Here is a 17,967-nt window from a genome sequence, read left to right as displayed (position 1 = left end):
TGCTGGCTGTGTGGCGATGCCAGACTTCAAAGCAACGGGCTGTGGGGTCCAGAAGACTGACGTTTTCGTAAATCACGCTCTCCTTGCCCCCTCCACTCCACACCTTAACAGAAAGTTGAAACTACACTGAAAAGTAGGTGACATGACGCTGCCCCGCCAAGTTTAAATAAAAGGAATTAATGTTGAAGTATTATCATTTCTACACACACGCACCGTGGTATCGGTTTTTGGTATTGTGACATCCCTAGTGTGTTTTACTAAGTAATGTATAGTCTAGATGATGATCAGATCAGTTTGCATACAAACAAGCTACTCATGAAAATAATCCAGCAGAAACCCCACCACACATTATCATTTTCAGGCCGAGATGACAACTTTTGCAATACTTTTATTCCCCCAACCATATCTACTTGTATTATCCATGTCATCATCAGTGTACATGCTTGTAGGCGAGTAGCATTGCAAAACCCATCCAGTTTATAAAAAAAAAAAAAAAACTTTCAAAAGCTAGGTTATGGCTAGGTCAGAAGGGTCTGGGAGAAATTTGGTACAGTTAATTACCCATCAGCACTTCCTTTCATGTGTGTAGCAAAGCAGCTGGTGCAAACCAACCGGCAGCCATAAGCAGGTGCCTCTTCCTTCACGCCCTCCACATACGCACACGCACACACACACACACACACACACACACACACACCTCAACCCGCCACCCCCAAAACCAATGACGCGGCCTGCCCTGCTACTGCAGAATGTGTGGGAGGTGCCAGACAGCTGATAGAATTTCAACAGCTAGGGACAGATGAGGTTCTTTGGGTGTGTGAGCGTGTGTGTGTGTGAGTTCTGCAACCACAGATCAGCGGAAGATGACAGAAGCTTACTCAGGTCAGTCATTATATGCTGACTTGCTATGCACACAGGCAGGCACACAAAAGCACAAACAAGCAAAGCCATTTCTCTAGTATGTTAGTCTAACTTGTAGAGGTACGTTTTGTTTCATTGGCTAACATATATTTCAAATGACAGATTGGCTAAAAAATGTGGAAGGTGGTAGCAGAGAGTAGAAGCCATCAGGAAAATGTTATTTATATAAACTCCTGGTGTACTTACAAACTTTCCAATGCCTCGTTTTATGAGTACATAACCTATTTGTACTACTGTAGAAGTTTGGTACCATTCTGGGCATTATTAGTGGGGTAATTTACGTGATACACCTTTGGATCCATTAGCGCCCGCACTAAGCCATTCGGCTGATAGTGCTAACTCGACCAATGTTAGACCAAGGGAAAAAAAGCTTCTGGGGGGGGGGGGGGTTTGGCTCGAGGTCAGGGTGCAAAGGACCCTAGGGTGAAATCACTCCGAACCATCCCTTTAATGTATTTGTATAGTCTGTGAGCAACTTTAAAAAAACACATTCTCATATTTTACAAACATGAGCAACATGCCTGTCTGTGTTACACTATAATATTATTTTAATTGACATCAACATTTAGGCTATGTTGTTACAAGGTGATTTTGACTTGGTGTGTGTGTAGCACTAAGTTTTATTTCCAGCAGTCTGTTCAAAATGTGGTAACGTAATTTCAATTACTAACAAAAATGCAGCCTAAACTAAAGTCTAATCATAAATAAACACAGGTGGGAAAATGCTTGAGCAATATCATCGCATGCAGTTTCTTCTATGGCTCACTGTCATGCCACCAGGCACATATATTATCACTCTCCCCACCAACCACCGTCAACAGATCCCAATAAAAAAAATCTGTTCACACAGGCATGACGCCATTCCTGTCAATTTGGGCTTTGTCTCCAACCTCAGGGTCACTCCAGTGCTTTGTTTACTATGCTGTTTATTGAGGAATCATGTGGATGGTCCTGGCATGGAACATCGTCATTCCTAATTGGAATTTTTTTTAAGCTTCTTTGGATGCCCATCTTCATAGGCAACATACGGTTGACTTGTCTTACACTCTCCCAACAAGCAAAACAGGTGACACGTGAAATAGGTTACTGAAGAATTAAGAGAGGAGAATGTGCGTAACTGCCACATCTCAGCAATTTAAGTACAATAAGAAACTTTTCCCAGTCAGTCATACTCAAGTGATAATTACACCATCTGTAACCCTAGTAAAGAAGTGTTTTCTATGTAGCCTACTTGGGGTTTCTGATGATAATGATACTCATTTTAGATGTGCACCAATCATTTGGGATAACACTAATGAGTTTGTGCCAAACACAAGACAATGTATTAAGTGTGCTTGTGTCCTTTCATTTAATGAACACACAACAAACGTGTGATGAAACTTAAACTCATGTGTATCATTTGAAATGATTTCCAACAGATATCCTCTTGTTGGTGACTTTCAGTAAGTCAGAGACAAGTTGAAAGACGAGGCAAAGTAAGAATTCCGTTCAAGGTGGACTTACAACAGCTAACTGGAGGCAAAACTGTACAGGCTAATATGAAATTAAAAACAATACACGTTTATTATCTTTCCCCATGTACCATGAATTAATGCAGCATATTTCTGAGCTTGATAACCAAGCCACTGCTAACCTTTAAAACACACCCAATATTGCCCTAAGCCACAGACCAGTTCCCCTAAGCCTTAGTCGCCTTCCAGCTGTTTCCTTAATAATAATGACGTTATAGCACAATCCAGGCACGTGCAACTCATACCTAATATCAACAAGAACTGTCCCGAGGTCGCCATTGAATCCTGGAAGTAGCCACTTCTACGCACCTCAGTCAAACAACATCAAACAAACAAGTTGTAGCTAAAACAACATAAAAAAAAAAAAAAAGTGCAGCAATATTAACCGAAGATTGAAATGCGTCAAATTAGCCACTTTGGGAACAAAGTAGCTAAGTGTTGCGGCGACTGAAGCCGCATTCATTTAGTAGCATACTTAAGACTCTGTAAATGTTTTAATTGGTACAATGGTACTATGCAACACTCGGCAAACGTTCGTACCGTTTTTTAAAGCTTTATTAAGTTTGATATGGAGTCTTGCTTTCATTAAAGAGACACCGGGTTTACCTCTGAAGCCTCGGCAGCATCCTCTTCATCTTCAGCCCAGCAATGGCTTCTGCTCCGAGCGGTGTTTGATAAACCAGCGAGGCGGCAATGTGTTGCGCTACTTAAAAAAATTACAACTGCTCGCCAAGTTGAAGCAAAATTAATGCACGTGGGACATTTTCAATTTTGGTAGCTGCGGGCCGTAGATTTGGTCACACGTGCTCCTAGCCAAACCTCCACTTTGGATACCACAGGGTAAAAGGGTGTCGTGACCACAGTGAGAAAGAGGAGGGGGAGGAGGCCGGAGAGATGGAGAGTTCGACAGTGGTAACCCTCATAATACAACACTTGTTTGTTATCTTCGACCGACTTTCGTTTTTATTTTTTTTATTTTTTATTTTATTTAGAACAAAACTGCCGACGTGTTGGCACTGCTAGTGCTAACAGTTACTGGGTCTAACGTTACATATAGGCTAAGTACGGTGCTGACTGAGGCTGGTCGCTGTCAGTTCAGGACCACCATGACCAAGAACCACGGAAGACTACTTTGGAGCCACGCGCATTTTCAATTACTCGACAAACTGTAAGAAAGTACGATGACATTTGTTATTTTATATGCAAACTTGCGGGAAACTAATGCGGACAAGTTTGGCAAGTCAACGGTCTTATTTCTACCGGGAAGATACACACTCAGCAATGCTGTGTGTCATCAGACAGCTGAGGCGAGCCTCACTAACCGACTGTCAGCAATTTGACAGCTCTTTGCCTGAATGAAACAGAACCGCGCGAGTCCGAAACATCTCTCCAAAAAAAATCACATGAAGAACATATTTCTTACCTGATACGAACACCAAAATGCAACTCCAGACGTCAATGTAGAGCGAGTGTTATCGGCGAAGTTGTGACTGTGTTGTTAGTTGTACTCCTGCTGGCGACCACGGCACAGCGGCTCTACCGCTGCTGCTGACGTGACTGTGATAACATGCATTTGCATATTAGTGACCTCCTCTCTGATTGGACCAGCGACATTTTGCAACATTTTTGCCTTTCAGCGTAAAATGAAAAACCGGTTCCCTCAGTGGGAGTGCTTTTGGTAGGCTGCCGACGCCAACCAGTCCCGGAAAACGGCTGATTAAATCATGGTTTCATGTGTAAAGTCAATATTGACAAGAGTGCATAAGATGGCCGCGTACAAGCCAGAGCCAATCCGGAGAGGTTTTACATTCGCACATGCACCGGAGTCTCTCCTTAATGCAAACATGACATGGGTGGAAGACCTGCTCTCCACTGTGGGTACATCGACCTCTGGTGGCTGACGGGGCAACATACTGCCTAAATGAAGTTGTTCCAATTTGGAATACGGTAAAATTATCTGTCGTCCTCAATAGTGTGTTCATGTTGATTTTATACAATTCGTGACATGTTTAATCTCCAAGGGCACAAAAAAAAAAAAAATACTTTGTCCTGCTTAAAATTTTGCAAGCACTCTCCGATAGATCAAGTCAATATTTATAATACATGTAAAAAGGACTTACAGAATATGGTCTGTAGTATCCTTCAACAATGTATTACAGACTGTTGAGTATGGGTGAACATGATTACATGTGAACATGTTACCACAACTACAAACTTCCCATGTAGATATACTAATATACCTTGAACATATTAGTTACTTTTTGTTTCCCTTGCCCCTTCCCCTGCAATGAACATAGCAGGTCTGAGTCAATTGTAGAGGAGCAATATGCAACTTGGAAACAGGAAATGAAACTCAATTCCAGAAAGGTCTGAATATAATCTGTGCCCTACATCAGGTATTTAAAGTAAGTACAACCATGTATGGCGATCCACAAGTGTAATAACAAAAATTCCATTTATGAATTTAAATCATTTTATTGGTTTCAGAGAAAATCATTTTAATCTCATGTCATCTACGCAGTAATGTCTTTCACAAACTGGAGCAGGAATGGGTCTATACGTAACGCCTTAAAACTCAGACATTTAAAGATGCCGACAACCCAAATGCCAGTGTGTGAAGTACACTGGGATTTTGTTATGTCCTTGCCTATCACAGTAGCTAGAAATAGATCTAACGGGTTTCAGCACCATTTCTACTACTCCAAAATAGTATTTTCCTTATTGGGTTCCCACACATTTTTCCACACCCTTAGTTTAACAATATTGAAAGTGGCTGGGCAATATTACTTAAAATTAGCCAGAGCCCTCTTCAGATGAAGACATTACATAAAACGCAACATTTTGTCTGGCACAACCAAAAAAGGTGTGTTCTTGTTGCTGGACAACATTTCATTTTGTGCTGTCAGAAACTAGTTAACTGAATCTTAATAAATACATTCCTGATTTTCCTTCAGACTAATGAGGGAATCCTGCAGTAACTTCTTTGACTTGTGTCTAAAAAAAAAAAAATAAAAATAAAAAATCTGTAAGAAAACTTAACATTTGCAAAGAAAACCCCCCCCAAAAAAAAATCATTTAGAAAATCCAAGCGTCAATGCAGACAGGTCTCTAATAGTCAAAGCTTAGCACAGCATCAGTTATTTACACATCAAACCTTTAATAACCAACAGCCAAAAGGTACATAAAATATTCAAAAATTATTTAAAATCCGACAAAATAAAATACGAGCTTACTTATTTAGCATCTCATTTAAAACCTTGCCTGCTTTGCGTGCGCGTATGTATGTGTATGTATGTGTATATATATATATATATATATATATATATTTTATTTTTTAGGAACTATGTAAGACAATAGTTTACACGCTGGGATTAAAAATAAATCATTGTCCAATAAGAAGCCAATATAAAACATATGTCAAGCTAATTAGGTGATGGCAGGGGTGGGTTCATTCACACAGCTGGGACTGACAACATTCCAAGTCTGACAAATAAACAGTCCTGAGCCAATTTTAACAAGTGGTAGAGATCATGTAGTCCACTATACTTACCGTATGAATGCTTTACTGATACTTTTCAGCTCCTTTTGGGACAGAATGTATCAACTAGCCCAACATGTGCATGGATCTGAAAATCTAAATGAGAAAGCTCTTTGATTGCATCACAGCCTAAATGATGTTGCGCAGACATCCATTTGTCATCGTCGATTTACATATAATACAAACGTTTTCCTTATTCTAAAGCTGCTTGAGGAAATGCCTACAAAGCTTTTAAAGCTGAGCAATAAGGTGGAGATTTAACATAAGAGTTCTCCCAACTGTTTCAAAGATCCAGTTCAACGAAACAGCTGTGCCTCCCTCTAGTGGCTGCTGCGGCAACAGCGCAGGTTCAGCTCTGGGGAGGACTGTCATCTTTGCTGAAGGGCTGCGTCGAACCAGGCTTCACCCAAGACAGCCCTGACACCTGCGTTCCCTTGTGGTGATCCTCAGGCCGCCTCTAGAGCAACAAAGGCAAATTAGCAGCTACATAACAGGAACTGCTCAACCAATAAAAATGCTTATAGCTCACACCCTAGCTTAACCAAACCCTTTGGTTTGGCAGTAGACTGCACTATCCTGCCCATATACAATCAAAAAACTCAGATGTTTGACTTCTGTAGTTTTATTTACACACACAAGAACGTACTTTGTATGTGAACATCCGCTCTTTTGCTTCCTCGTGAACAGCTGGGTTCCATGGCGAAAAACTATCAAATGGATAAGAGTGGCAATGTGAGCACAAGTCAACTTTTTTCCCTTCACAGTTTAGAAAGAATTACAGTTTGTTTACTTCTAGTGGCTAGGGTTGTGGAATGTTAACAATGGGGACAGTTTACCAACCTTATTGCATAGGGATCATCTATCTTGGGCTGGTCAAAAAGATGACTGTTGCATAGTTTCACACTATCCACCACTTTGCTTTTGAACAACTGCACATCCTTTTCATATCTGAAAGCAAAAAAACAGTTATGCTTTATGACACATGTGAGACAGGGGTTATAACTAAATCCTAAAGCAAATCCAAACCTTTTTTTATTGTGGAGGAGGTTAAAAGACCTGCATATGGCTCTGCAATAATAACTGCCAAGAGAAAAAAGAGCTACATGTAGAAAGCTACAGCAGGCAGCTGGATAGGAACACAAAGATTGGAGTTCCTGGTTCCTTTTTAATTTACAGATATTACATTTATTTTATGTTTTTATAATGTCATGTTTCAAAGGCCTGTAAACAATATCCATCATATTTCTGGTTTATATCACATTCTATGGTGAAAAGCAATGACAAATAAAATGGTGATGTTGCTGTTGAATTGTATTGCATTTACTAACAGGTGTTACTAATATTGTCCATTCCATTCATATCAATGAGGCTAAACTAAATAACAGAAACTGCAGCCTCCGTGACGACTGTACAGTTGAATCAACATCTTTCTAAAACAGTTTCAGCAAAAGCTGACAGTTATTACGGTCATGAAGGCACAATTTATTAGACAAGTGTTGTATAAGACTGCATTAAATTTGAGCTAGGTGTACCTAATAAACTGGCAACTGAGTGTATTTCACAGCAGACATTTTTGGCAGGTGTAACACCGATTTTCCACTGGGCATGTCTGTGCTGCGTTCCGGTTTTGTTCCGTCCTCTGCCACGTGCCATACCACACCGGGAGCGTCTCAGAAGCGGAGCATCTTGCTGCCCGACTCGCAGATTAATTGTCTCTACAAGTACTTTACAGAACAACCAGGTGTTTACTAGCTAGTATCTACCTTCCATTCCAAGCACTCCAACAGTTAAACTCCACACCTTCTCTTTTCTGGCGTTGTCTTTATAAAAAAAGATCTGTGATGTCCATTATGTTTTTCCACCTCCAGGATGAATCTCTCGTTGTCCGTGGTGTTGTAAAGGAGACATATACGGTATTGGGTGGGGTCTTTTGGTAAACTGACTGGATACTCTCGCTGTTTCACTTCCTGCCCGGCTGTCTGAACAGCCCATGGCTCTCGTGAAAACAGACCCTGGGGCGTATCTTTAGCGGAACGGGGATCCGCTTCACGCGCGCTTCTGGGACGCGCCGTGGAATATCAAGCATTGACTTGAATGGCAGCGATCGCTCGCGTGGAAAATAGGGGTAATTGAGAACATAAAAAAGGACTAAATTCCATTTAGGTGAGCTAGTTCAAGGGTACTGGTATTGATGCACGCTGGCACTGGGACACTTGATTTAACTGAGCCATCATCTGTCGTGGGCTTTCCCTGCTATGACAAGTCAAAATGTCATGCCATGAAAAAGGTCTTGAGAGGAAGCAGGAAAACAAAACAAGTTCATAGATATGCTCCATGTTTTGATTAACAACTTACTTCCATGAGTTGAGTGTTGTAACACTACTTTCTTGCGCCATGCAGCCGTTTAGTCAGAACTTGGTTGCATACAATTCTGCTTTATACTCAGTTACGTCAGTGACTGAAGAACCAATATATCTAGATTTGCATTTTAATTCTATTTAGCCTAAAAAAAAAAAAAAAAATATATATATATATATATATATATAAATTTCGTAATAATAGTCAGACAAAATAACTACTGGTCTATAGACATCATATTATCATATATATTATTTTGTTTGTCTTCCGATTGTAAAATAAAAAAAGCATTTCAGAAAAAATGCTAATGTATATTGTAGGGCTGTGTATAGGCAAGTATCTGGCGATACGATACGTATCACGATACATCAATATATTGCAATATATTTTGATACTGTGCGTAAGGAGATATATTGGGATTTGTTTTAAAAGTATAATTTTAGAAAAACTAATATTTAAAAAAAAGACATGATGTTCATAAAAGTCAAAGAAGTTTACTTTAGGTAAACAATTCAGTACACAGAAAAACAAACTGCCAGTTTGGGATTTTGTTTCACAGGTCCTTAGTGAGCAAATGTTTATATGCTAAAGTAGGCCAAATTTCAGCCATAGCTACATTGTTAGCGTCTAGCAAAAAGTCAGGCACTGCTAGGCACTGTTAGGCAAGGACACTAGTGGTGCGTCTCAGCATAGCCATCTAGCGGTAGGGGGTTTAAACACAACATAAACGTGAATAAAAAAAATATTCTTATTCTTCAACAACATCGCAGCATTAGAGAGCAAGTGCTGTTTTCTCATGGTTCATCTCTTACTTCAGGATAGAAACAACTGAAAGGAGGCCTTGACACTCACAGCACAGCCGCCTCTGGGTTGAGTGGTTCCGTGGTATTGATCTTGTAGAAAACTGTACGCGCATACATCAAGACTTGCCAGATGTGGTTGTGATTTCGTCTACAAGAACACAACATAAGGAGTTGACAACATCATTAAACCTTTTTGGCCAGGAATATGGGTGCATACAATCTCGTTATGTTTGATGTGAGAAAACCAAGAAGGCTGAAAATGTAAAAAAAAAAAAAAAAGACACCATACGATCATAGAATTGGAGTTACATTCCATGACCTTGTTCTAAGTGAAGAAATATGTTAAAATATTAAATTAGGTAGATATTCCAAGTTATTCTTACTCTGATTTGAATAAACACCATACTGAATTTGTTTTGACAATTTTGTTCTACTTAAAAATAGGTTTGAAAAATTTGGTTTGGTCCAAAAGATGACTTTGCAGACAATGTCCAGCTGAGTGACTGTCCAAGAGAAGCACTGGCCAAGCCAGATTGGCTCAGGGGGGGTAGATGGGGTGGCATTTAGTACACAGTATGAATTAGGGCTGAACGATTTTTGAAAATAATCCAATTGCGATTTTTTTCAAAAATATTGCGATTGCGATTCAATATGCGATTATTTAAGCTCTCTGTCTCCAGCCCCTCCCTCCCCTCATGAAGTTGCGTGCTGCGTGCATGACAGCGTCAACATTGCACTCACACTCAGAGACAGAGAGGCTATCGTTACGTTAGCAGTAGCATGCTGCTGGTGCTCTTGCTGTGGGATTAACTGTACTAATAAAACCGTTGAAACGACGCGGCCACGCTGCTGTGAAAGCTCCCCGAACGTCATTTATCAGAGTCTGGTTGTTACCCCTCCCCGTGGCAGTCTCCTCCGCTCCATATCTTTATAACGGAGCTAGCTAACAGGAGCTAACCGCTAACCACAGCTAATCGTTGCTAACCGAGCCTTCAGTTCTGCGCGCCTGTATCCATTAACTGCATGTATGGACTCGAGCCCGAATAAAACCCTTCATTTTATTAAAATGGCTGTAAAACTTTTAAACTACAACTCAGAGTTGTTTGAATGACAGAGATCTGCCCAAGGTGCGGCGTAGCGTTAGCGTGCTAAGTTGATGCTTTCTCTGCAGAGTGCAGACTGATTTGCTCGTGCGAGTCACGTGACCAAATCGCAGCCTTTGCAATTAGGAAATCGCATCTTAACATATCGCGCTATTATCGCAAATGCAATTAATCGTTCAGCCCTAATATGAATCATTTAATTTTCACTTAAATATTCATGTTTGAAAGAGAAATAGGAGAGTAAATTGCATAAGCATAAAGGCAGAAAGCATTACCTCCATTTGTTGAAAGCTCTTCTGACATCAAGCTCTCCAGACACAGGGTCAACAAGAGGATGGAAGACTGGGATGTCAAACACTAATTTCTGAGATAAAGCATAGGGAAGAGATGGTTGAAGGTTTGCTTCAACATTTTGCTTAACAAAATGTTATGAGTGTTCTGTAACAAAAAGGGTCATTTTCAAGATAATTTCTCTCTTTAGACAGTCAACCCATTAACGTCTCTTGAAAAAAAAATAATGTAGTTCAACTGTTAAATGTTAACATTTCCAAATCTTAGCAGACCTGGAAAAAATCATCACCTTAAGCACAAAAATCAGACTATGATTGGATGCCCAAAAACATTTCCTGCTAGAAAATACACTTCATGGTTTATCTTTTTGTAAACAAACAAATAAGTACACTATACTTACAGGACACTCTCCATCTGGATAGTTATCTGGAATATACACTGTGAATTTGAAGACTCCATCCTGGTACAAGCCATGTCTGATGAATATGACCCCAAACCACACTAAATAGTTGGAGACATATGGTAGTTCAGAATTTTTACTTCCAGCAACACAGGTATGAATCATGCTGAACCAAGCAGTGTATATATGAAACAGGCATGAACTTCAAAAAGGGCATCCTTACTTAGCGCCGATTTGTAAGATGGCTGCACATAAATTCCAGGGAGTTTCTGCTTAATCACTAGTGTGCTGGAGGTCACATGACAAGAAGTCAGATCAATACAAAAGAGAGAAAAACATGCATGGAGCGAATTTATTTCTTGTGTACCAAACAAAGGGATACTTTGAACCCAATTTAATACAGACTATGGCTTTGTGTTTTAAAAGCAGGTGCTACCAAAAGATTTTAAAAAGGAACTCCAAATAAAAGCACAAGTGCCAAGGTTATAAGAACAAACACAATGAACTTTGAATTCTGACAGTGGTCCAATACTCACAACTCAGCCAGCAGAGAGTACTCCAAGTAAAAAGGGCCATAGGAGGCGTGTGTGCCATTGGCTGACTGGGCTGGGGTGCCCGTTGATGCAGGCTTGGTAATGGGGGCTGCATTCTTAGGAATGGGGGGAAGCTGCTTTTTGCCAAAGGGCAGTCGGGCCGGGCTGGCTCTCTGCTCCCTGTGCCCACTCTGTTCCTCGATGTCAGATCTCTGTTATTATGTATGAGAAATATAACAGGAATCTCAACATTTCAGCTGTGAAAAAAAAAGTTTTAAAAAAAGCAGGCGGAAGGCAAGTCTTGAGAACCAGATTAGAGAAGGCTACTGTTTACGAGCTATTATGCACACTCAAAATGGCCCAGGGTAGTAACCATGTGCTGTGACCGACCTCTCAGGTTACACTGTTCATTTGTTTGCAGTTTATCAGGAAGAAGTGTCTAGACAAGAGCAAGCACTTTCAAGTACAACTATCATTGTATCTTACTGATGCTGTTCAGAATGATAAGTGTCACTGTACACATCGAACACAAAGCAGCATGATGCCAGGAAGGCATCAGGAAGCCACAACGCACTCCGCTGATGACTACTACAAGTATTCCAGGAATGTTTGCAGTGAATAGTGTGCTAATGTAACAGATTTAGCCTGCATGTTCACTGAAGTCAGACTTCACTAAATGATGTTTAAAATGTTCCTCTGACTAGGCAGAAAAGTATTAACTCACACCCATTCTCAAGGTACACCGTTTGCCTCCTCCCTACCTCACCCGGGTTGCACCAACATGCTAAAATGTACCTCCCTTCCTGTTTGTATGTGGAAATTCAGTCTAGCCTAAGTAGGCTAACGCTTACTGGTATTCTAGCATTAATAGATAGTTTTTGGTCATAATTATGAATGATTTGAAGGAGGCAGAATTTTCCAAAAAAGGGAGTAGCGGACCACACCTTTAATTTAAGGATTAACAATTCCGGTTTACCGAGATTCCTAGGAAAATGAATACACAGGTGCAGGAATGAAGATATCAAACAAAAGACTGGACTTGCTCAAAACAAACACTGTTAACAGAACAAAGTTTTACACTGGAAACCATTTGCCAGCTGTCTCCAAAATCAAATGACTGTTGTCTAGAACTTGAAACAAAGTTGTGACTGCTGAGTACAGACACATACACACACATTGGTGATGCTGATATAGTATTCCGAATCATTGAGAGAGAAAGTCAAAACTCCATGGCATATGTCAACCAGGTTAATCTCCCCTGGTTTTTCAACAAACCTACACATTTAACATATGATGCCATAGGCCCTATGATGCAAAACTATCATAACTATATTCTTAATAATGAAAATAAGTTGAATGTGTAGTATTATAGTTTAAGTGTTCTACTTTACCTTACGACTTGTATTGGCAGACATGCTCCAGAAGGGGTTAAGGTTCATTACTCATTCAGAGGTTCAGATTGATGTCCCTCTTTCTATGTAGGCCCCACGACAAGTGCTGTCCGGGCCATCCGCTGCTGTAATGGAATATAGACACATGAAACAAGTGACTGGGGCTGCACTTGAGGTCAAATACACACACACAAACATCCAAATGCACATCTAATCTGCATATTGTATGCATGCACGTTTAAAGGGCATATTTTACTCTTTTACTTTTAACTCTTATATTATATTAGTACTTGTATTTTTGATTGATATTTGATTAATTCCCTGCACTATTCTTTGTTCATTTTTTTCTCCGTGGATAAATAAATTATCTATCACACGACATGTAAACAAACACACCATCAAGTACGTAGCTAGTACTGATCTAATGTCACCTACCTAACACTATAGCAATCGATCGTTGCAACTTGACAGTTCACATTAAAATCTCCTAATGTGCTGACGGACTACAAAGTGAAAAACGGTAAAAGCTGCAACTCCGTCCGAAGATCTGAAATGATTGTTTGGGATAACGTTAGGTTAGCTTGGTGTTGACTTGGCTGTTTGATGAAGTATGCTAGCAGTGGTCGACGTTTTAAAAGTCTGATGTGTAACTAATGTAGGCTGTCGTAGGGTGGCAACACTAGAGACCCGTGTTTTAATTTTAATACATTCTGCTATTAATATCGTGGTATTTCGAACAGGATATCGAAGTACCTCGTCTTTCGCCCCAACAGTGCTAACGTTAGCACTGTTACCCTTACGTTAGCTAGTTAACGTAAAACTAACTAACTAGCTAGCTAGCTAGCTAACTCACGTTAGCTGACAGCATGAAATGTGACTAAATACTCTTTCGAAGCGTAAGACTAGTTCATGTTAAATGTCCACACACTGACGTTGACTCGCCTGCTTTCCTGAACTCATTTAAGGTTAACGTTATATATAACATAGCTTACAATGCTAATGTTACCTTTGGGGCTGTCAATTGACTATTCCTTTTATGTTAGCCCTTGCAAGTAAAACACCTTAGTGAAGTAACTCACCGTATTTGCTAAAGAGCTGTAGAAGTCCCTTTAACAGAGATGTTAACGTGTGTCCCGGTATAATTTTGGCTGAAACTGCTCAGCTGCTCGCCATTCCTTTGAGTGTCATCCCGGCTAACTTGCTAACATTGGTTAGCTAAATAATTTGACAGACACAGAAACTAGAGTTCAATGAAGGGCGTTTCGGTGTAAGAGAACGGATTGTCATTGGTCTACGGGATAAACGTCCTCGCATTTGATTTGCTGGCGCTTCTGTCACTTGAAAGGGAAAGCGTCCTTGTACGGTTCACTGTCAATTAGCTAAACGGTAAGTACATCATTGCTCAAAAAAGAAAAGAAAAAGAAAAGAAAAAGTATATCATTGCTCTGTTTTTCTTTTGAGAAAAAAAAGAAAGAAAATAAAAAGAAGAAAATATTTATTTTATTTTCCCAGTAAGCCATAACATCAAGCCAGAATGCAAAATATAGGGGCCTTGGAACTACAGATAGCTAATTTAAATGGAATGCAGTTGTTTTTGATATTATTGATTACACCTGTTCTTTTCATACACATGTCAAGATGGCTTTTTGTTGTCTATCACCCCGTGGCCACCCATGTTTAACATGTTTTAATGAATTGGCTCATAAAAAGTTAAGTTGTAATTCAAAGTCTTTAGCTAATTATACCCAAAATCGCATTGACTCGTTTCTTTAAAAAATATTCCTACTTCGCTGTTTCTTTGGAATGGTTAATGTTAGGCTATACATATGTTACCGTCTATCATAGCCTATGTATGGGCTACATTAAAGGTTGAAGAAATATGGTTAGTATAGAGCCATTCAAAACTTTTATTTTTAAAGTTTATGTTAAAGGTGCTGTAGGTAGGATTGTGAAGATCCAGGACTTAGCCAAAGAATTTGAACAGTGACAACTTCTCAGTCCCCCCCTTTCTGCTAAAGCCCAAAACGGTCTCCTAAGCCCCTCCCCCCACAAGGGAGAATGAATGTGTGTGCATGAGCAGTGATTGACACGCAGTTAGGGACACCCTCCCCTGGCCCTGATTGGAGCATCTGAACAGGAAGCTGTGGATTTTTGCAAATCAGGCTGTAAGTGGTGCCAGAGGAGCCGGATCTTTTTTTTTAATTAACCGGCTTTATGTAGTTCTACTGGAACATAGGGTCAGTTTCAGCAAATATGACAGAACGTTAGTTTATAAGTCTTAACTACTGCACCTTTAATGTACAGAGTGTTTTTTTAATGTTGAATTATTTTTTAAAAATATAGGCCTACTTGGGGTTGACCGATAGCCTACTGTTTTTTCTGGACGTATACCGATTATGTAAGGGTTAATGCCCGACGAGGTGTCCATTGTCAGGTATTAATGGACTTCGGCGGAGGCTGCACGTCGGACGGTTCACGCTTCACTGTCGTCCATTAATACCTGACAATGCACTCGAAGGGCATTGACCCGCTTATACCATGGTCACTTGCCAAATAACATATTTTTAAAACATTAATTTATATTTTAATTTGCTTTACAATCAAAACCTATCTATCTATCTATCTATCTATCTATCTATCTATCTATCTATCTATCTATCTATCTATCTATCTATCTATCTACCAGACCATTGTATAATAGTAGTTAATGAAACTGATAACCGATATTTGGAACAGATATGTATTTACAGTAAAATATAAAATCTTTTAGTCAAAATTAACATTTTGGAAGTTTGTTTAAATGCTTTAAGCAATTATTTTATAAAACTGAAACTTTAAACATAAAAACAAAAATAGCTTCTTGAAGTTTTAACATGCTAACAGTTTGTTTGCAGGTGTTGCAGACTGCTTACAGAGCCAATGTTGCACACTTTTTAATTAATTAACTTTCGGTAAATCGGTAAAATAAAACACAGATACAGATAATCTGCTAATTGCCCAATATTTGTCAGTCCCCAAGACCTAGCATTTTTCTTCCAGATCATGTGCTCTCCAAAGGTAAAAAAAGAAAGAAATAGAGTTCTTATACAGAGAGGACAGCAGAGTCAGTCTGGTCAATATTTTTTTGTGTGTGTTTTAATCTTATACATTATCTGTTCATTTGTTATCAGAGTTCTCCAAAAGTGCTTCAGTGCACTCTGATAAACATGAATATAATACACACTTTTATATTGCCTTAATTTGAATTTTCCGGTGTACTGCACAGCACAAGTCCCTTGAGGGTAAGATGCATCCAAGCCATCTGTGTCACACATTTCTTTAGTTTTGACCACGCTTCATTGGCAGTTCATTCTGCTGATTGATTGATTTCCTAACAATTACCCCTAATTATTTTTCTGGGTGAGGAAAAAAAAAACTAATTTAATGCATGGGTGATTGCATTAATTGGGAGAAATGACATTGTCCAAGTTTCAGAGTAAATACAAATTATTGACTCCATTATTGTTATCTGATTGTATATTGTCCCAAGTACACTTCACTGACAAAGGTAATTAGTGTCCTGCTTCTTTATTGGGGCAGCCAACAACACAAGGTCACCGTCACTCTTTTGACATGTACAAATCAAAGACCACCTCAAAACAAATAAGTTTATGCCTGCTTTGCCTTCATCGACATTGAGATAAACTGTTTGACACAAACAAGGGTGCAAATATCCACACCATTGCTTTTGTAATGGGTTTTTTTTTCTTTGCCATTGATTCTTTATCTAATCAACTATTGTGACCTTGTGTGGTCAAACAAATATACTAATGAAGGTAATTAAAGTGGTGAGATTGGATTAACTAATTGAATATGTGACCCGTTGGAGCTGGATTGTCTTTTATACTGGATATTTTACAGCAAAGGCTATAGGGAGGTAGGTCAATTAACATACCCTTCCTGGGCAATAAGTTTTATTTAAATTAAAATATAAACGACTTGTAAAGAGTAAAAAAAAAAAAAAGAAAAGAAAATGTGATAAGTGCAGCTGGAAGCTACACTACAGCAATTCTAGTGCACAAATTTGAATAATAAGCATCAGATCCCTTTTTATATTTGCCATGTAGATCAATGCAATGTGATATTTTATTGTCTGATTGTTTCTGTCTGAAATATTTATATATTGTGGTTTCAGCAGAATTTTCCAGCTACATGCCTTGAGCTCGAATTCAAATTTAACATGAAATATGTTCCCTTCTGTCAGTCCATTTCTTCAGAGGATTTTAGGCCCACTGATTCAGGTCTACAATTTGGTTTAAATGACAGTTAAAAATTACAATTGGCAGTCCCTGGTGAAACCTGTCTTGACAGCGCAGACATAAAAAAGTGAAAAAAGATGACTCCATGTCCAGATAATATATAATAACAATGTTAGTTTAAAGAAAGAAAGCCAAATCTAGATTCAAATGTAATATTCATTTTAGAAATATGAACAACTGGGGAGTAAAGGATACAAAAAAAAACATCAGCCAAAATCCTTCATATAGCAATAGTCTTTCCTTATCCCTGAGGCTATGGTCTGGCTAAAACCTCAATGCAGCAATTATTTGCTGTAATGACTGCAGTTCAAATAAGCCTGGAGATTTTATTAAACCAAATGAGAGAATCATCTGTGTATTATCACCTTGTGATTGACAGTGACAAGTGTTGGCCAGGCTCGGATGTGAGCATGATGAAGAAGCTCTTGGCAAAGCTCTCGATAATGTTACCCCTGATAAAGTTTCCCGGAAAACCTCAGCCAACAAATGGAGAGGGAAAGCTCCACGCATATTAATTCCAATTGTCAGATCCCTCCAGTGGGGGAGAGGGGTAATCTGGCAGGCAGCCCCGGCTGCCCCTCCATTCACTGAGTGGCATTTTACACAACTAATGAAAAAGAAATCCATTGTGCTGATCATATGCATAGATTTAACTCTATAATAACGATGAAATAGAATAAATATTCATAATAAAAGTAAAGGTCACTCGCTGCTGCAGCTAAGCTTCCTAAGCTTCAATCTTTGCAATAGCAGTTGTCAGGTTACAGCGATAAAATAGGAAAAAGAGAGAGACGTCAAGTTTTAACCCCGCAAAGGTGAG

The 17,967-nt window shown here is 39.3% G+C and overlaps 2 protein-coding genes across 10 annotated transcripts in view; both read right to left on the bottom strand.

The window, feature by feature from the left end:
* Window positions 1-3,970, bottom strand: part of chd9 (chromodomain helicase DNA binding protein 9) — a 76,653-nt gene extending 72,683 nt beyond the window's left edge. For 7 of the 9 annotated variants that reach the window (XM_078252831.1, XM_078252847.1, XM_078252856.1 and 4 more), the window contains exon 1: window positions 3,856-3,969. The gene's annotated coding sequence lies outside the window, so the exon portion shown is untranslated. Of the gene's footprint in view, window positions 1-3,855 lie in introns of all 9 variants that reach the window. The other 2 variants (XM_078252882.1, XM_078252891.1) reach the window with 1 other exon arrangement.
* A 925-nt stretch (window positions 3,971-4,895) lies between these two features.
* Window positions 4,896-14,079, bottom strand: aktip (akt interacting protein). The gene is made up of 10 exons (XM_078252817.1): window positions 13,929-14,079; window positions 12,850-12,974; window positions 11,462-11,670; window positions 11,149-11,213; window positions 10,926-11,026; window positions 10,510-10,598; window positions 9,181-9,279; window positions 6,811-6,918; window positions 6,617-6,677; window positions 4,896-6,427 (listed from the first exon to the last, which is right to left on the bottom strand). Exons 2-10 carry the CDS (start codon window positions 12,895-12,897, stop codon window positions 6,320-6,322), a joined length of 888 nt encoding a protein of 295 aa, XP_078108943.1. The 5' UTR covers window positions 12,898-12,974; window positions 13,929-14,079; the 3' UTR covers window positions 4,896-6,319.
* Window positions 14,080-17,967: the final 3,888 nt, after the last annotated feature.

This window comes from Sander vitreus, chromosome 1 (assembly GCF_031162955.1).
Source record: "Sander vitreus isolate 19-12246 chromosome 1, sanVit1, whole genome shotgun sequence".
Taxonomy (NCBI): domain Eukaryota; kingdom Metazoa; phylum Chordata; class Actinopteri; order Perciformes; family Percidae; genus Sander; species Sander vitreus.
This window is presented reverse-complemented; position numbering and strand designations above follow the sequence as displayed.